General features: G+C 33.3%; 1 protein-coding gene across 2 annotated transcripts in view; it reads left to right on the top strand.

Moving 5' to 3' along the window:
• Positions 1 to 19379, top strand: part of HMBOX1 (homeobox containing 1) — a 250258-nt gene that overhangs the window by 87983 nt on the left and 142896 nt on the right. For both annotated transcript variants that reach the window (XM_051975742.1, XM_051975741.1), the window contains exon 2: positions 7515 to 7598. In XM_051975742.1, coding sequence (XP_051831702.1) covers positions 7576 to 7598 — 23 coding nt within the window. In that variant the 5' untranslated portion in view covers positions 7515 to 7575. The remainder of the gene's footprint in view (positions 1 to 7514; positions 7599 to 19379) is intronic.

Raw genomic sequence — 19379 nt, 5'->3', positions numbered from 1 at the left:
ATCCCACTCTTCTGCATTGTGACCTCCAATCTCTAAACACTCCAGTTTCTCTTGTACTACTCACTTTCTCCTCTTCCCATTTACTGTCTTTTTTTGATTCCCTAGCCCACTTTTTGTATCACCAATTATACACAACCAAGTCTCAGCCTGGCATCATTCCTGCCTTATATCACTTCTTTTATAAATGTGCTGCTGAATGAAGGTGGAGAAAAATCATTCAGTTGTTCTGAGTCTAGTATGAATTTATGTTATAAAACCCAATTAGACCTTTGCTGCTATTAACAATAATATTATCATTTCACTATCTCACTATCCATAATGTCCCTTCCAAACCTTTTTATTCCTTCTCAAATCTACAATGGCTCCCACGCCCCTCCCTACTTTTTTAATTGAGCACTTTACCTCCAATTTTATAGAAAAATGAGATCATTCGTCATGAATTCAGTCTTCTCTTCCTTACATACTCATGTCTTCTCCTACTTTCTCATCCTTTATACCTTTCTCATATGAAATGGTTTACCAAGTCCATGTTTTTCAAGTGATCCCATCTCATCTCATTTATGTCCTCTAAAATATGACCCCTTTATCATCCCCATTTTCACTTATATTTTCCTTTTTTAAAAAAATTATTTCTTAACATTTTATAAATTTTTTTGAGTTCCAAATTCTCTTTCCTTTCAGCTCCTCCCCTGTCCATTGAAATGACAATGAATGTGAAGTCACACAAAACATTTTCATATTAGACATGTTGCAATTAACAGTCTACACTCAGTTCATTACATCTCTTGCTAAAAGTGAATAACATTTTTTATCATTAGTTTTTTGAATTGTCTTTGATTATTATATTGATGAGAGTAGCCAAGTCTTTCACATTTGATCATTATATTATTGTTGTTCCTATGTACAATATTATTCTAGTTCTACTCACTTTACTTTGTGTAACTCTTACCAGGTTTTTCTGAAATCATCCTGCTCATCAGCACAGTAGTATTCCATTAAAAAACATATATCAATACTTGTTTAGCCATTTAAAATCTCACCTTCTTGAGGAAGCCTTTTCTAAACTCCTTAATTCCAATGTTTTCCTACTTGTCTTGTATATAACTTGTATGTATTCTCCATTAGATTATAAGCTTCTTGAATGTAAGATTTTTTTTTTCTTGTCTCTTTTTGTGCCCTCAGTTGCTAGCATAGTATCTAGCATATAATAGGTAGTTAGGTAATTATTATAAACTGATTGATTGATTGATTAAGATTAAAAATTTTGGAATTAACTTGGAATTCTGTTTAATTCATTAAATATCGGGGTACCAGTGGATAGAATACCTGACCTGAAGTCAGGAAAGACATATCTTTCTGAATTCTAATGTGGCTTCAGACACTCACTAGTTATGTGACCTTGGATAAATAATGTAGCCCTGTTTGCCTCAGTTCCTAATCTATAAGATGAGATGGAGAAGAAAATGGCAAACTACTGTAGTATCTTTAATAAGAATACCCTAAATGGGATCGTGAAGAGGCAGATATATTGAAAACCAACTCAAGGACATCTGCAAGGCATTAAATTTACTAAACATTTGGTACACAAATAAGAAAAGGAAAGATCATGCTTGTCCTCAAGGAGCTTACAATTTAATGAGGGAAATGGAAGCTGAAAAGCAGGGAGTTAGGAATATGCACCAGGATGTATGAATTTCTGTGGAATGGTGTTGAAATCAAACAAAGATGCTGATGGAACATGTAGAGTTCAGTTCCACCCTTTTATAATGTTGTCTGAGAAGGTTAATGGTTTACTCTGTAACTCTCCAATCAGAGGAAAGAAACTACTGAGGGTATTCAGAAAGTGTTGAGTATTAAAAACTGAATTCATCACCGTGATAATGAAAATGCAGTTGATTAGTTTATTTGGGTGGGACATGACAGTCTCTAGAATCAAACTAAGAATAGTTGCTTATGCATATTTACCTAACTCTAAATAAGATCTACAAAATTAAGGTGAAATATCAACTGTATCTCCAGTGTTTACTGGTTACCTGGCTCTTTCTGTAAATCTACAACTTGAGATATTTGCTGTAGCTGTGGTCTTTGATGAACTGTTTTCCTCTTTTACCTGTTACACTTCTTCCATCTTCTGATGTGTATATATATCATCTTTCTTTTTTCCTGCTTTTTCTGCTTCTCTCATGTATCCATCCTATCTAACTAACCAAAACCTATTTCATGTAGTTTAAAACCGCTACCCAGGCCTTCATCGTTGTTTGTTTGCAGTACTGATTTTTTTTTTCTTCAATTGTGTCCTTCTTACTTTCAAAGCAAATGTCTCTGTGATGGCATAAAAACTGCAAATATTTTTAATGAATTCTTTTAGTTGTTGTTGCAATCATTAAGCATCATTTCAACTGTTTTATATATATATATATATGTGTGTGTGTGTGTGTGTGTGTGTGTGTGTATGTGTATGTATATATATATATGCAAACATAAGTTATCCTGTTGCATTGATTTTTTAACCATTTTGGAGTCTTGACTTGATTCAACTTCCTATCTAGGCAACTAAGTGAAAATCAATTCTTAGACGTGCAATCTACTTGCTTATTCATTTAACAGCTGTATATTCTGAGTAATAAGAGAATAGCTTATACCTTCAAAGAAGGAGAATAGGATAAAAATGTTTGATAAGGATCTAAAGATATAAGCTTTACTTTCACAAGAATGAACAGTTTCTATTTGTGAACTGTGCTTTGAGGGACTTTTGGTGGGAAGAGGAAGGGCAGATCAGTTTGTTTTATAGCTGAACTGTTATAAGCTATAAAGTATTTAAGTGGCTCAGGGTAATATGAATCTGTATAGTATTTTACCTGGTACTTACTTACAGAGAGACTAGCGAATACATACCTGTGGGATTAATGTTGATCTTTTTTTTTTTTTACTCAAAAGATGGATAAACAGCATGTTTAGTAGAGTTTCTGTCTCTTTTTTTTTTTCCCTTTTAAGTTCAGTATTTCGTAAAGCAGCAAGGAAAGTAACTAATATGATAGCATCCATTAAAAATGAAATTTAAATGCTGGAAGTCAGGAAATGCAAATATAAAAGGTTTTTAACTTTACCCTGAACTCTTTATACATACCATTGTTCATTATTAGACACTTTAGCCTGTCTTAATGTATATAGTCATATGCAATATGTACATATTAAAATGAGTTTTTGACTTCAACATTTCCTGTCTTGTCTATAATATTTAACAGAGTTATTTCCCTTTTCATATAGTAATTTAGAACTGCTAGTGATATGAGTCATCAACATCTGGCATTCAAATTCCAAATGACAGACTTAATTTTTAAAAATCTTTGAACTATTTCAGATGAAGTCTATTTGGAAAGGTTCTGAGTTTGTATGCAGTCAAAAAATTAGTAGATCCAAGTCAGAAGATATGTATCTCTTTCTCAATTTACCGCTGATTTATTTTTATGTAGGATTAGCCATTTAGTTTTTAGGAATCTTTTTTCATTTGTAAAGTGGTTATATAACCGAATGGTAGGTATTAAAGTACACCGAGAATATATGATTAAACTTGAATATTTCCCTCATTGCTACTGTGAATTAGACTGGAAGTGATTTCTTTATTAGCAGTATATATGTGCTAAACACTGTGCATATCATATATAAGATGTGAATTTTTTTCTCATAGAATTGATATTCTTAAAAATATATAAGATAAATAGTAATTGGATAAATAATCAGCCATGTTACATTATAATAACTGCACTTTTAAAATGTTTTTAGGTAAAAGCAATACATTCTAAGTAGAAATATTATGTATTAAAAGTTAGAAGCTTTTGGGTAAAACTTAACTTGCTTACTTTTGTCATATCACTGGAGACCTTAGTCACTTGACTGTGCATTTCTTTTGGTGTTTGGGTTTTCCTCTTCATCCTGGGCATTATCCACCTTGCTTTTACTGTTCCTTTACCATATAAAACAAGACTACTAGAGAGCATACTTTGGAGGAGCTAAACCACAGAGTTCTATATTCCCTGGGCCCATGTATGCTCATCTCTGATGGCTTCCTATTGCAATTAGAGGAAAAAGCCAAACTGCATTTTTTTGTTATCTTTTAGAATATTGTACAGCCTGCCTTCTCTCTTATCTTTGCAGATTCATTGGTCGTACTTATGTTTCTTCACTTCCTACATAAAGCCAAACTTCTTGGCCTTCCCTGTTTCCAGCATGTCTAAAATGTTTTCCCGTCTTCCCTCTACATCATAGAGTTCACTTTTTATCGGGGAATTCAGGCACCATCTTTCTGCTAGTATCATCCCTTTCAGACTACCTTGTTTTTGTTTTGTTTTGTTTTTTACTTCTTTGTGTAGATTTCTATTTATTTTATGTTTTTGCTGTATATGTGTACTTATTATTTCTCCCATTGGAATATGTTATACCTAGGAGTTCCTACATTCCTTGTCCTTGATTCCCTAATGACCAGTATAGTGATTGTCTGATAGTAGGCTATTTGATTTTTGATTCTGATTGAAGTGTAACACTCTGCTGAATAATAACCCCCTCAAACCATAGCAACAGCAATCATACCTCTGAGGAGGGAAGCCATAGTTTTCCAGTTACTAGCAGCTTTCTCACCCTGAATATTCCTTGGCTCTTAAGATTTTCCTTCCCCTTCTTTCTTAGTGAGTTCCTCCTGGAGTAACTGTTTTGAGGAAATGTCTAAGAGCCATGCTCTCATTTTTCTTCTGCTCCTTAGTCTTTGTACTTTTCCACTATCTCACTCCTATATCCCCATTAGCTTTTTAGCTCCCAGATATGTGTTGACTTCCTCCATTTCAATGTAAGCTCCTATTTTTAATTTTGATTGTATTTGTATTCCCAGCTTTGCACACATTTAGCACATAGTAATCACTTAATAAAGATTTGTTGACTTGTCTTCTTGAATCCATATTCACCTAGGCCAGAGGGTTTAGCTCTGCACTACTATTGTAGCTGCACTACAATATAAGTACTATATATACTATAAGTATTTTGGTTTGTATTGGTTCTTCCTATTTATCATTGATTCCATGCAGCTTATCCAACATTTTTTTTCATTATGCCTTACTGCCTTTATTCATATTAAACATTCATTCACTTTCAATGTCACTTATTGAGATGATGATTATTCTTTTTTGAAAGAATAGAATTTCATTCTGAACTATTTGGTGACTAATACACATTAGGAGAAGAGTATTTGATTTATAATGCCCTTACATTGTGTGATTAATGCCTTGCTTTAAGATTTCTTGGTTTGTGATGTCTTAATAAAATCAAAATCATAGACTGTTTGTAGCAGAAGGAACCTTAGAAGTCATCCAGATAAATCCAGTTTAACAAGGAGAAAATTGGGCATATTTTGCTAATAAGATTTTTTTGAAAGAGAGAAGCAGTGAAGGGAAAGAGGAAAAAAAGAGGTTAATTGTACTAAAATTGTGACAAGTAAAAAAAAACACTTTATCTTCAAGAAATTCAGCTTTGCCTTCTATCTGAGGGTTGGGGCTGAACTAACAGTCTATGTAACAATGGGTACTTTTCATTTCCATACTTCATTCTGGGAACATTTGTAATTCATATTCTCCTTCATTGATCTCTTAAGTAGATAAAATGCTTAATGTCCTTGTTGGTGAGGGAGAGTCAGTGTTGGATATTAATTCTATTCCCCAACACTTCCAGCTCCTTTTTAAAAACACGAGGACTAATATTAGAGGAGTTGATGTTCTGTTGTGGAGATATGATGGATATACAAATAAGTAAATAACATTTTAATTTGGAGAGTGGAAAAACAGGGAAGTTTACCTCAAAGTGTTTACATCTTGCTTTAAGACTTTTAAAGCTTTAATTCAGTCCTGAAAACAGATAAAGATTCTCAGGGGTAGAGGTGAGGGAGGTATATACATTTTAAGTATTGAAATGATTTGTGCATATAAATAAAAATAGAAGATATATTATTACCTTCAGTGAAGTTACTATGATTAGCTGGATCATAAGAGTGCATCATAACTGCAATGCAGTTATATGAAAGAAGGCTGAAGTTGTAAAGTAGAGGTCCCTAATGTGCTAGGCAGGAGATTTTATGCTTTTGTCCATTGTCCAGTGGAGAGCCACTTAAGGCTGTTGAGCAAGAAGATAGGGCAAAACCTGGGCCTTATTATTATTTTGAAGGATAAGAGGCAGCCCTGAAGAGAGAATGGAAAGTCCAAGAATAATATATATGGGAAGAATTGTATAGAAAGAGAATTAAGGGTCCATGAAAATGATAGGAGAGAGGAATTTCAGGGTCACATGCAATGCTGTGATCAAAGACTTGACTGTTCCTATGTCCTTCTGGCCACGGGTAAAGATGGATGAGTTGAAGAAACTGATGAATTGGAAATCTAGAGTGTTTAAAGGGACCTGTATACCCAGAAGTGCCAGAGTATGAGTGCAGGCATTGGAGGGCAGTCAATAGTATCTACAATGAGTAAGAATCTGGGATAAACAGAGAAAAGCAAAAGATAGTTCCTTTCCTCAGGAAGCTCACAGTCTAAAGAATAAGTTGGAAATAATTATCATAGGGAAGGCATTAGAATTAAATGGGAATAAGAAAGGCTTCTTATAGAAGGTACAATTAGTTAGAACTTGACAGGGAAACCAGGAAGCAGAGATGGGGTGGTAAGACCATTCTAGGCATGAGAAACAGTAAAAATGTCTGTAGTCAATAGATGAAATGTTTTAGGGAGATTTGACATCTGAGTAAAGGATGGATTAGAATGGGGTATTTGGCAGAGAAAGCAGCCAGCAGGGTATATTGTTGTAGTCCGTGCAGAAGTAGAGGATCCTGTAGTAGGAGGATGATAAGAGATGTTATGGAGGCAAAATGAGGAGTTGCAGATGACATGATAGTTAAGTTGCAAGACTGGATGACTGTGAGGAATTTAAAGTGAAGAATAAGACTGAGCCCATTTTTTAATTTCTTTGAAAAAGAAGTGAGGATGATTTAGAGGCTACTAGATGATTAGATTTGGAAGTCAGAGGAAATTAGAAGGGGATGATAGATTTGGGAGATGGGAATAAAATTTCAAAAATCTATAGTTTGATATCTCTCTGTAAGTTTCTTCTTATCTTCAAAAGTTTTGAGTTAACATAGGTAAACAGTATTGTATTGTGTATTGAATTCCATGTTTAAATAACATTGGTTCTACCTTATAATTGGGATAATTATAATTATAGTAATGTTAATTCTAAGGAAGTAATATTAAACATTTTTTCCAACTGAGTAATTTATAGAATTAAATACTCAAGTTGTCTTTAGAAGTTGATTTTTAAAAAATCTTTCAACCAAATGCTCCTGTGTAAAGTGACAAACTAATTTATTTGAAGTATAGTTGACTATGTTTAAAAATGTGATCATCCTTATGTAATTAATTTTTAAAAGTAATATAAAGTACTTTTGAGTAAATATTCTTTCTGAATTTTCTGTCTTTATACTGCAGAATGGTAATTAACGCTGACAGACTTCAAGAAGCATTTTGACTTCCCCTCCTCATGTAAAGTATGCTCAGTTCCTTTCCAGTGGTGTAAGTACACAATACTTTTCTTTAAATTTGTTTTATTTTCACTTTGCTGTGCTTCTTTAAGGAAGGGTAAAAATGGTTATTACTGATGTGTGTTGTTTAATCTTAATTTAGCTAAAGAAGCATGCCTGGTCAGAAGTCTGAATAAACATTTAGATGATTTACCTGATGAGGGTGAAATAATAATAAGCAAACTATTATTTTAGTTGCTTCTCTCATTACAGGGGATAAATTTTCAATTTTACCTGGCTTCTTTTGCCATTTCTTTTTTCACATATTTTGAATCTAAATAAATTTCTGAATATTAGCATTTACTTATTTAAGTTGGAAATCAGAGTTTGAATTTCTCTTCTAAAGAGTAGGTATTACTGCAACATATCCAACATATAAAGGACTGCTTGCCATCTAGGGGAGGGGGTGGAGGGAGGGAGGGGAAAAAAAAATCGGAACAGAAACGAGTGTTAATATAATGTAATTATTAAATAAAAAATTAAAAAAAAAAGAAAAAAAATAAAGAGTAGGTATTATCATAAGAGTTTATGTAGTAGCTTGAGCATTCTATTTATTGAATATAAAGTCCTTTTAACAAGTACTATATGAACAGTACACATGTAACGTTCATGTTTCTGTTTCAGTTTCTTTTTAAACCCACCTCAGACATATGACTTTATTCTCTGGTTTAAAGATGGAAACCTAGTCATTTTGACTGGAGATAAACAGGGTATATATCAGTTGTATTATAACCCCCAGTTAATATTAAATAGGGTCCTAAGATAGAATTCTGAGAATTTTATAAAATAGCAAAAGAAAAACTTTTAGCTCATTAGAGAGCCTCTATTGGACCATATGTTGAATCTCTTTTCTGTATAGTGTTTAAAAATATTTGATTCCATTTTTTCATATAATATATCCATTATTTGCATTGGGGAGATGGTTATACAATATAGTGAATCTTAGATAAATATTTTCCCTTCTTTCATTTTCAAAATTTCATGATTTTAGCCATGTGCCACATAAGAAAAAACTCTGGGCTTGGAATCTGGTGATCTGGATTTTAATCATATGATGTCATAGAGTTCTGGATTTGTCAACAGAAGACCACTTGAAGCTTTGATACTATTTGTGTGACCTTGGATAAGGATTCTTGTTGCTCTGAGTTTCATTATATTTATCTGTAAAATGAGGTTATTGCATTGAAAAGATTTTTCAGATTACTTCCAGCTGTAAATCCTAAGTAGCTATGTGATTTGGGCAAAGTTATTTATTTCTTAGGTCCAGTTTCCTCATTATTTAAAATATGAATAGAAATAGATAATCTCTTAAAATCCCATCTATTAAAAAAGTGATGAACACATGGTATACAACAACAGTAGGACTGTGATGATCAACTAAGATAGACTTGGTACTTCTCAGCAGTTTAGTGATTCAAGGCATTCCCAATAAACCTTGGATGAAAAATGCCAATCACATCTGGAGAGAGAACTATGGAGACTGAACGTAGATCAACACATACTACTTTCACCTTTTTTTTTTCCTCATGTTTTTTTTTTTTCCTTTTGTTCTGATTTTTCTCTTCCAACATGATTCATATGGGAATAGATAGAAAATGAATGGACATGTATGTATAACCCCCAAAACAGGTTTTTACATGTAACTGGAGAAAATAATAACTTTTTTTAAAGAGCTCATCCAATCAGCTCTAAAATTCTGATTCTATTCTTTGTAATTTCCTTTACAAACTTAATTCTTTTCCTTATTTCAGTTTTTTTATATATCAAAAATTTATACACTATATTTAAATTTTAAGTATTTAGAAAATTGTAATTGTCCAAATTGTAGGCCTCCTGCAGATCAGAATTGCTTGTCCCCCTTCTTCTTGGCTTTATCCTTGACTTTCCATTTGCTCTATTATTCTATCTTTCTTCCTATTTCTACCTGTTCTTCCCCTTTCCATCTCACACCTCTCATACTGCATTGATCTTGAACACTTTTTGCAAAGTGTAAATCCTCAGAACTCTATTCCACATGAACATGTGATTTAAATATGAACTAAGAATAATCATATGGCTCCTTAGGAATGAAAAGGAAGTTGGAAGCATTATGAAAAGAAACGAAGAATCTGAGAAAAAAGGTACATGAAGAGAGTAGTGAATATCACTTTCCCATAAAGAAATTATCCTGATAGCATACTCTGTTATTGGACTCATCAGTGCCATATATAAAATTTTTCCTAAGATTATTGATAAACAGAAAGAGGACATCAACAATATAATCCCCACTGGATGCAATATCCCTGTTCCATCGTCTGTGATTTTTCCTAATTAGTGTGATTCTTTCTTTATGGAGTTGAGGAGAGACTGCACAAATAAAGAAAAAAGAGTTAATACAATAGCTTAGTTTCAAGTACAGTAGAACATGTTGTTACCTTGGTGCCTGACACAGAGTAGACGCTTAATAAATGCTTATTGACAGCTACCAAACTCAACAGAGCAAAGTCTGTTTTCTATGACATATGTCAACACTATATTCAGTGATATTTAATTCAGCTTTCTTGAAGTAAAAGGCTATCGGGCAGCTTGGCTATGTGCACTCAGATTGCTTGTTATGAACTCAATATTATAAGTGACTTAATTGGCTAAATCTATGTGCACTCAGATTGCTTCTTATGAACTCAATATTATAAGTGACTTAATTGGCTAAATAATTAGTATCAAGGTTCCAAAATCAGTGAGGTTTTTTTTGACGTATGGAATTGAGGTGAAATTTGTTAATGCAATGAAATTATGTACTGATAGGCAGGTTACTATCACTAGAAATGCTGCTAATATTAGTCTTGACCAGTATACAACCAGTGTCACGTGGCACTTGATTTGTAGTTAAGAGAAATAGGGACCTCTTGGAATGATGCAGACTTAACCATAAATTCCTTTTGCTGATCACAAACTAAAGTTTATTTGTATAGTTTCTGGAAAATAACTTAGTGATTCCAGGTTTTAAGTAGTTTATAAATATTCACTTTCTACAAAATGTTATCAGTTCCTTATGGTTTTTAGCATCATGTCATTTTAATTCCTTCACATTTTTAGTCATTAATGTTGAAAGTTACATTTGGTTTTGTAAGTTTTTTCACTCTTTCATGGGAAAACTTGGGAGAATTGGGATCTTCTTTGACATTGACATTTAAGAATGGAATTTAAATATGTTTGATTAGTTCTATGTCAGAAATTTTAAAAAATGAGTTAAAAATGGTCATGATTATAGATCATAGGTATGTGTAATATAGTGTGAATAATAAATGTAGAAAATAGGTATTATGTAATCAAGTCATAAATTAGTTGAAAGTCGGAAAACCTACATTTAAATCCTACATTATATTTACTATTCATGTTACCTAGGGAAAGTTATTTAAGTGGTAGGTCTCAGTTTATTATTTAACTGTTAAGTGAGACAGTTGGACTATGATGTCTTTAGAGATGCTTTTTAGCTCTAGATCTATGGTCATATGACTCTGATGTTTGACCTTCTCATTTTAGTATCATAATTTGCCATCATGGGGTGTTGTTATACTTAGATTTTCCTTGGTTTTCCTAATGATATTACCATGCAACTTGTCTCTCCTTAATAATAGTGTTAGTAACTAACAGATAAATCTGTACTTACTAAAATCTTAAAGTCTGTACTACCCCCACACCAATAATGAACTCATTGTTCGTTATTGGTCTTTTTTATGTAGAAACTATATTTTGTTTTTGTTTTTTATTGATAGATAGATGCTATCCACCTCCAGAGAAAGAAAGCAAATCAAAGTTTACTTGATTTTTCTTTTCTTTTCTTTTTTGGTCGTTTTACATATTAAAGCATAATAACTTTGATTTGCTTTCTTTCTCTGGAGGTGGATAGCATTTTTAATCCTGAGTCCTTTAAATTGTCTTGGATTATTGTATTACTGAGAATAGCTAAGTCATTCACAGTTGATTTCATATAATACTGCTATTTCTGTGTACAATATTCTTCTCACTTCACTGTGCATCAATTCATATAAATCTTCCTAAGTTTTTCTGAAGGTATCCTGCTCGATATTTTTTATAGTACAATAGAATTCTATCACATTCATGCAGTACAAGTTATTCAGCCATTCTCTAATTGATGGGCATTCCCTCAACTTCAGTTCTTTGCTGCTACACACACACAAAAAAAAGCTGCTATAAATATTTTTATACATATTGGTCCTTATCCCTTTTTTAAAAAATCACTTTGGGATACAAACATAACAGTATTGCTGGCTCAAAGAGTCTACATGGTTTGATAATCCTTTGGGCATAGTTCCAAATTGCTCTCCAGTTATATCAGTTCAAAATTCCCATCAACAGTGCCTTAATGTTCCAATTTTTTTTACATCCCCTCCAATATTTGCCATTTTCCTTTTCCCCAAGATGAATACTCATTGACACAAGCAGCTTTCAATAAACTAAATGGCAATATGTTCTTCTCAGTAATACAAATACAAAGAAAATATCCTTTTCTATCATATTAGTTAATCTGATAATTATGGGTGATACCTAGAGTTGTTTTAATTTGTATTTCTCTAATCAATAGTGATTTAGGACATTTTTCCATATAACTATAGATAGATTAGATTTCTTCTTCTGAAAATTGCCTGTTTATATTCTTTGACCATTAATCAATTGGAGAAATTTCTTGTATTCTTAAAATATACTTCAGTTCTCAATATATTCGAGAAATGAGGCCTTTATTAGAGAAACTTGCAAAAAAATTTTTAATGTAATCAAAATTATCCCTTTTACATCCCATATTGCTCTCTCTATATTATTTGGCCATAAGTTCTTCCCTTATTCATAGATCTGACATGCTCCCCTAATTTGCTTATGATGCCATCTTTTATATCTAAATCATGTATCCATTTTGACAATATCTAAGTATATAGTGAGATGTTAGTCTATACCTAATTTCTGCTGAGCTTCTTAGTAGTTTTCTCAGCAATTATTTCAAGTAATGAGTTCTTGTCATAAAAGCTTGGATTTTGTGTTTATCCACATATAAAGTATTAAGAACTTATTTACATGTTTGGATTTTGGCTTCATTTATCTATAACAAGAATGAAGTTTTGTTTAAAGATAATTGATAGGATCCTATATTTGTATATTTTGTAGCAGCTTGAATATTGATTTTAAAAAGTATCTTATAGATTGTCTAGTACAACTTGCCCATTTTCTGGCTAAGAAAGATGGAGTAGGTTTTCCATTGGAAACTAGTTAAACAATTAAAATAGTTTATGAGATACAAACTATGAGTAATAAGCATGGATGTTTTGTTGCTGTGTTTTTTAATGCATACCAGAATATAATCCTTGTTACTCAGTAGATTATTTGTATGCATTTTTTCATCTGAACTTCTGCTTCAGTCTCACTTAGATATAGCTTGATTGTGTTTCTTGAGGTCTTTATCTGAAACTCTGTACTAAGAAAGCATTTTACTTTAGTGTACTCATTGACCCAAACAGCTGATGGTATTTTAAATGGTAATAGAGCCTCTCAGTAATGTTTGGTACAAAATGTATTTCCTCTGTATCTATCCAATTATAAGTTCAGTGGAATTCTTAATTCCTAATTAAAATCTTAGAATATTTTAATATCAGATGATAGAAGTAATCAACTCTTTTATTGTAAGTAAGATTGCACTAGAATGTTCATTGCTACTATCCTTAAGAAACTGCTTCTAAAAGATTACTTACAGATTAGTATCCTGTACGTATGTAATATATATTATACATTATATATGTATACGTGATACATATATAATGTTATATAACATGTTACATATGTTGTAAATATATATTTATATATGTAAATAATATATGTATTATTTATATAATGTATGTTATACAATATGTATATGTATGTGAATAATAAATATTAAATTTATTACTGATGTAAATAATAAATAGATCTATTTTCACTTATTTGTCTTTCAGTAAAAATATGATAGCGGACATAATTGATATCAGTTTCATTCTGTAAAGTAATTCTTGATGTATTACCTCTCAGGTGTATGTGAACTTTTGCATATGACAGCAAGAAGAAAGGTATCGTACAAAAATTTAGTTTTTCTTATTGTGCAAATATGAGTTTTGAGACAAAAGGATACATTAATGCAAAAAGTTGATAAATCAAACCGCAAATTATTTGACATCAAAATGATTTAGTGAATTTATTTAAAGAAACTAGAAAGAGAGAAAGAAATAGCAATAGGTTTTAAGCACACTCTCAGTAACAACTATACCTGCTCTCTGAATGTTCAGGGTATATTGGTGTCCAGGGAAGTCTAATATTTCTGGTATGAAGATTACTAAGCCCTTTTCAGGGATGCTTTCCACTTTTGATGTCCATCTGGTCACCTAACTCTCAACTGTGCCCCCGACAAAGGGTGTATATATCCTAAGCATGTAAAGACTTCCTCTGGTGGAATGATCAGATGTGAACAATTTGTTCAATGACTATGAAAATAGTGGAGCTATGGAGTGGGTGGAGCTTGGGTAGATATTAAAGACACTAAGGTCATCCACTTCATTCTGAGTCATTATCAATTGTCTTGGCTTTTGTCTTGCCACTGGACTCCAGTGACTTTTAGTAGAGTAAGGCTGTTGACTTTGTGCAACTCTGCCTAACAAATCTAACTTATGTGAAGCAGAAGATATACCAATGTTATTTTACCATTTTTACCTATCTCAAATCTTGTGATGACAGTCAGGTTATGAAACAACAGGTACAGATAAAATGGTAGCAGTAATTTCAACCCTGTTCACAGACAGCCAGGCCACAAGATCATCATCTCAACTAAACTGAAGCAGCAATGGGATTCAGGGTATGTGAGAAGTCTTTTTAAAGAACTATACTGCTCAACTTCTGGAGTGAAAGCTGGAAAAGACCACCTAAAGGTTATCTGCTTAACCTAAGTTATCTCTGGCCTGTTTACTGTGGCCAAATGTACAAAAACTTATTTGAGAATGGTGAGTGAAAATCACTCACCATTGGCACATATAACGTACACATGCATTTATGGACAACACTAAAGCCAGCAGACTTGAACATCTCTTGTTGTGAGAGAACTTAGCAGGTATCTCATCCAAGTAGTAGTCCTGAGTGCAACAAACTTGGCAAATGAAAGCCAGTATTTTGGAGTCAGAGCTGGATATACAATTTCCAGGAATGACCACAGTGATGGGGGGAGCACTATGATGCTGGCATAGGTTTCCCAATCAAAACTAATCTAGTTGCTTACATCCCAGAGAGATCTTAAAGAGGGGAAAGGGACCCATATGTGCAAAAAATGTTTGTGGCAGCCCTTTTTGTAATGGCAAGAAACTGGAAACTGAGTGGATGCCCCATCAGTTGGAGAATGGCTAAATTAGTTATGGTATATGAAGGTTATGGAATATTATTGTTCTGTAAGAAATGACCAGCAGGATGATTTCAGAGAGTCCTTGAGAGACTTATACGAACTGATGCTGAGTGAAATGAGCAGAACCAGGAGACCATTATACATGGCAACAAGACGACTGCATGATGATTAATTCTAATGGGCATGGCTCTCTTCAACCTTCAGATGATTCAGACCAGTTCCAATTGTTCAGTAATGAAGAGGACTACACCCAGAGAGAGAACTATGGGAACTGAGTGTGGACCACAACATAGCATTTCCACTCCTTCTGTTATTGTCTGCTTGCATCTTTGTTTTCCTTCTTAGGTTATTTTTACCTTCTTTCTAAATCCTATTTTTCTTGTACAGCAAGATAACTGTATAAATAGGTATACATATATTGTATTACAAGCTATTAAAAAAAAAAAAAAAACAACTAATCTAGTTCACATGCTTGTATACCTCCCAAAAGAAGTGAATGACAGGCTTATTCATGACACTAATTGCTCCTTGCTGGAAAGTGCCATGCCCCCACATCAGTAGGTATGCTTTCATTAAAATGACCCCTAATGAAATCAAAGTAAATTTTAATGTAAAGCTGGAGACCCTTATCATCAATGTTCTAAAAGAGGACAAGCTTATAATTCTAAATGACTTTAATGCCAGACTATCAGAAATAGCAGTCAGTCCTTGGGAAAAATGGAGTCAGAAACTGCAACAGCAATGGTCATTTACTATTGAAGGCTTGTGCATCTCATGATCTCCTCATCGCCAACATTGTCTTTTGTTTACCTAAAACCAACACAACTTCATGTATGCATCCTGGCAGCAAACATTGGCATTTAATAGACCATGACAGTGTAAGGAAAAGAGACAGACAGGATATGAAAGTGACCAAAGTGAAGGGTGGGGCAAAGTGTTAGACCAATCATAGACTTATCCTTTCCGAGCTAAACATTCACATTCAACAAAATGAGTAGCCCCAAGAAGGGACTACTAATGTCAATAAGAGTTTTTCCAAGCTGAAGAATAATTTGTTTGTTACTAAGTTAGAAGGAAAGCTGAGTCAATACTCCATTTGCAACAGTGGAGCAGGCAAAAATGAGCAGCTTTTAGAGGTTTGGTGTATAGTCTTGCATTTTCACATTTGGACCAGAACACTTGCAAACATGAAGATTGTTTTGGCAAAAATGATGGGGAAACTCAGAACTCCACAAGGTGTGCCATCAGGACAATTTATTCATTGTCAGCTAAAAGTCAGAGAGAATTGACTTATAATGCATTTCAGCCAATGAGGCTTCATTAAGCACAGTCATCTATTAAAAAAAAAAAAAAAGTTATACATCAACTCTCCCTCTACTTTAGTCTTGGTTTGGAGCCTTTTTAAGTTAAGTAATTTACCATCAGTGTGGTAGCTGATCTTGATGCCATTTTCATCCTCATTGAAAAGTTATTAGACTACCTACCAAACTGAAGGTCTATAGAGCTGTTGTGCTGACCTCATTATTGTATGTCTGTGAAACTTGGACAGTCTACCAGCACCATACCAAGAAACTGAAATGCTTCCTTTTGAATTGTCTTAGAAAAATTCTGAAGATCACCTGTTAAGATAAGTTACCAGAGACTGAGTTTATTCTTCAAACCGAACTACCAGACATTAAAAGTCAACTACAGAGAGGTCAAGTGTGATAGTCTGGCCATATTGTTCAAATGCCAAAATATACATTTGCCTAAAAGACCATTTTATGGAGAACTCATACAAGGTAAGCACTCACATGGAGGTCAGAAGAGGTAATACAAGTACATTCTCAAGGCCTCTGTGAAGAACTTTGGAATAGATTAGGAGATATGGGAGTCACTGGCACAGGACTGAAGAGTGTGGGGTACCCATATCAAAGAAGGCACTGAGCTCTTTGAGCAAAACAGAATTACAGTAACTCAAAAGAAATGTGAGATGTGTAAATTTAGAGTCATCTTAATTCCAAATGTTCAGAATGACTGTTTGTGCCTCATTTGTGGTAGAACTTTCCTTTACTTGTATTGGCTTGATTGGCCACAATCAGAAACACTATACTTTCACCCCAACATAGTTGGTCCTATTCAAGCATGAAGGACAACAACTAATTATCTGCTTTCTGAAGACTAGCCTGTTGAAGTTCGAGGTTTTTCACCAGTAAGAGTAACCATTTGCTAATGAATTCTTTGATATTGGAAAGCTGTGAAACAAAAATAAAAATTACTCTGTCTTTTATAATGCCCTTTTGTTTTTCTGGTGAATAACGTTGTTAAAGTGGCAGAAAAAAGGAATATTCCACAAAGCACAATCCTGAGTTTTCTTCTTTCTATTTAGTATTTTGCTTTGTGAGCTTATTAGTTCTGATAGATTCTTATAGATTCAGTTATATTTTTGCAGGTTAACTTTAGCCAACTCCAACTTATCTTTTGACCTTCATTCAGCCCTGTATCTGCTTATTGGGCATCTCAAAACATATGTCCTATTTTAAATTCAGCCTATCTAAAACTGAATTTGTCTTTTCTGCCAAACTCTTTTTTCTTTCTCACTTTCACTGTCGTTATCAAGAAGATCATCAGCTACCCAGACTTGAAAGCTAGATATGTTTTTTGACTCCTGCTCTCTCTCTCACCCACATCAAATCTGTTGCCTAGTCCTGTCATTTACATTTTCAGTTTTTGGTTGCCCTGGTACAAGCCTTCGTCATCTTACTCCTAGAATTTTATAGTAGCCTATTAATTGGTTTCGCTGATTCAAACCTCTCCCTTCTCTAGTTTGTTCTTCACTAAGATGTCAAAATGATTTTCCTTAAGTAAGCATCTGCTCATATTCCCTTCCATATTTTCATTCAATAAACTCCAGCCTTTCTTCATTATCTTCAAAATCAAATATAAAACCTTCAGTTTGCATTTTAAAGCTTTTTATAGCCTGTCCCCCACCTGTCCTTTTAATCATCTTCTACTTTATTTCCCTTCATGTATTCTTTGAAACTGCCCTCTCTGATAGTCTTTGCATGTGACCCCCTATTCTCCAAAATATGAGTGTTTTCTCTGGCTGTCTTAAATGCCTATAACTCCTTCTTTCCTCATCTCCACCTCCTAGTTTCCTTTACTTATTACATCACCTCCTAACTAAAGTCTTGCTTTTAAAAAGTATCCATTTTTGCTCTTTGACAGAACCTCTTTCTAAGATTATCTCCAACTTATCCTGTACATATCTTACTCGCACACAGTTCTTTACAAATTATTTCCCCAAATAGATTTAAAGTTCCTGGAGAGCTTAATAAATGTGTGTTGATTTCACAGAAAGTTCTGAAAATCCAGCTTTTGGATAGTTTATAAACATTAACTTATATAAATGTTTGTACTTTTCTATTATCTCTTCTAATGATTGGAAAGTAGATCTATTATTAAAAGAACCAAGTTGTATCAGTCTTAACATTATTACATTAAATAAATTTGAATCAGTCAATTTAAAAAATTTATTCAGTACCTACAGTGTGCCATATACTCTCCAGGATGCTGAGATTAACCAAAAAGAAGTTAAAATTAAATGAAAGGAAGCTTTTTTAAGTTGTTCTTTGAGAATCAAGTAAAGGAACTGGTATAGTTGAGTGTGTCATCCATTAAATGATAATGTTCCTGGGACATTTGGTCATCTTGTGTTAGTATTCATGTTAATTCATTTGGTAGGGAAGAAAGGGATAACTAAGTTCTGTCTTTGAATGGTTATTACTATGAATGACTTACCTTTGTACTCTTTGAGCTGAGGTCGTCAGAGAACATCATCATGCCTTTTCCTGGATAAGAAAGAGATAATAAGAAGAGACTCTGATAAAGACTAGAGAAGAAACATTCTGAAATGTGTCACTTTTCCTGTTGTATTCATTCTACCCACAGTGATGAGATCTCTCATTTTTAAAAAAGTACAATTTTAGAATCCTTTCACTTCCTTTGTAGTAGTATTGTATTTAGAAGATTAAACTGGTTTTAGAAGCAAACCAGCAAGAGCATTTATTAAACACATATACGCAGAAGCAAAAAGAAAGCTAGTCCCTACATTGAAGAAGATTACATTCTAATGAGGGAAGGCAACACACAGACAGAAACTTAAAAATGGTAGAAGGAATAGAAGGCATCCATATCTGAGCATGCTAATCTGCTCTCGAGTATGAAATACAGGAAGGAAGGAAATGAGGTAGGGGGGGCCACAGAAGAAAACAGGTTGAAATAATGGATAGAATCACTTCATGGCATATATATGATCATGATAATAAATAAAATAACATGAGATATTTGACTCTCATTTTGCTTTTTTTTCCCCTGAATAATAGA

This window comes from Antechinus flavipes, chromosome 2, assembly GCF_016432865.1.
Source record: "Antechinus flavipes isolate AdamAnt ecotype Samford, QLD, Australia chromosome 2, AdamAnt_v2, whole genome shotgun sequence".
Classification (NCBI taxonomy): Eukaryota; Metazoa; Chordata; class Mammalia; order Dasyuromorphia; family Dasyuridae; genus Antechinus; species Antechinus flavipes.
Note: the sequence above shows the minus strand (reverse complement) of the source record. Positions and strands in the feature narration are given on the sequence as shown.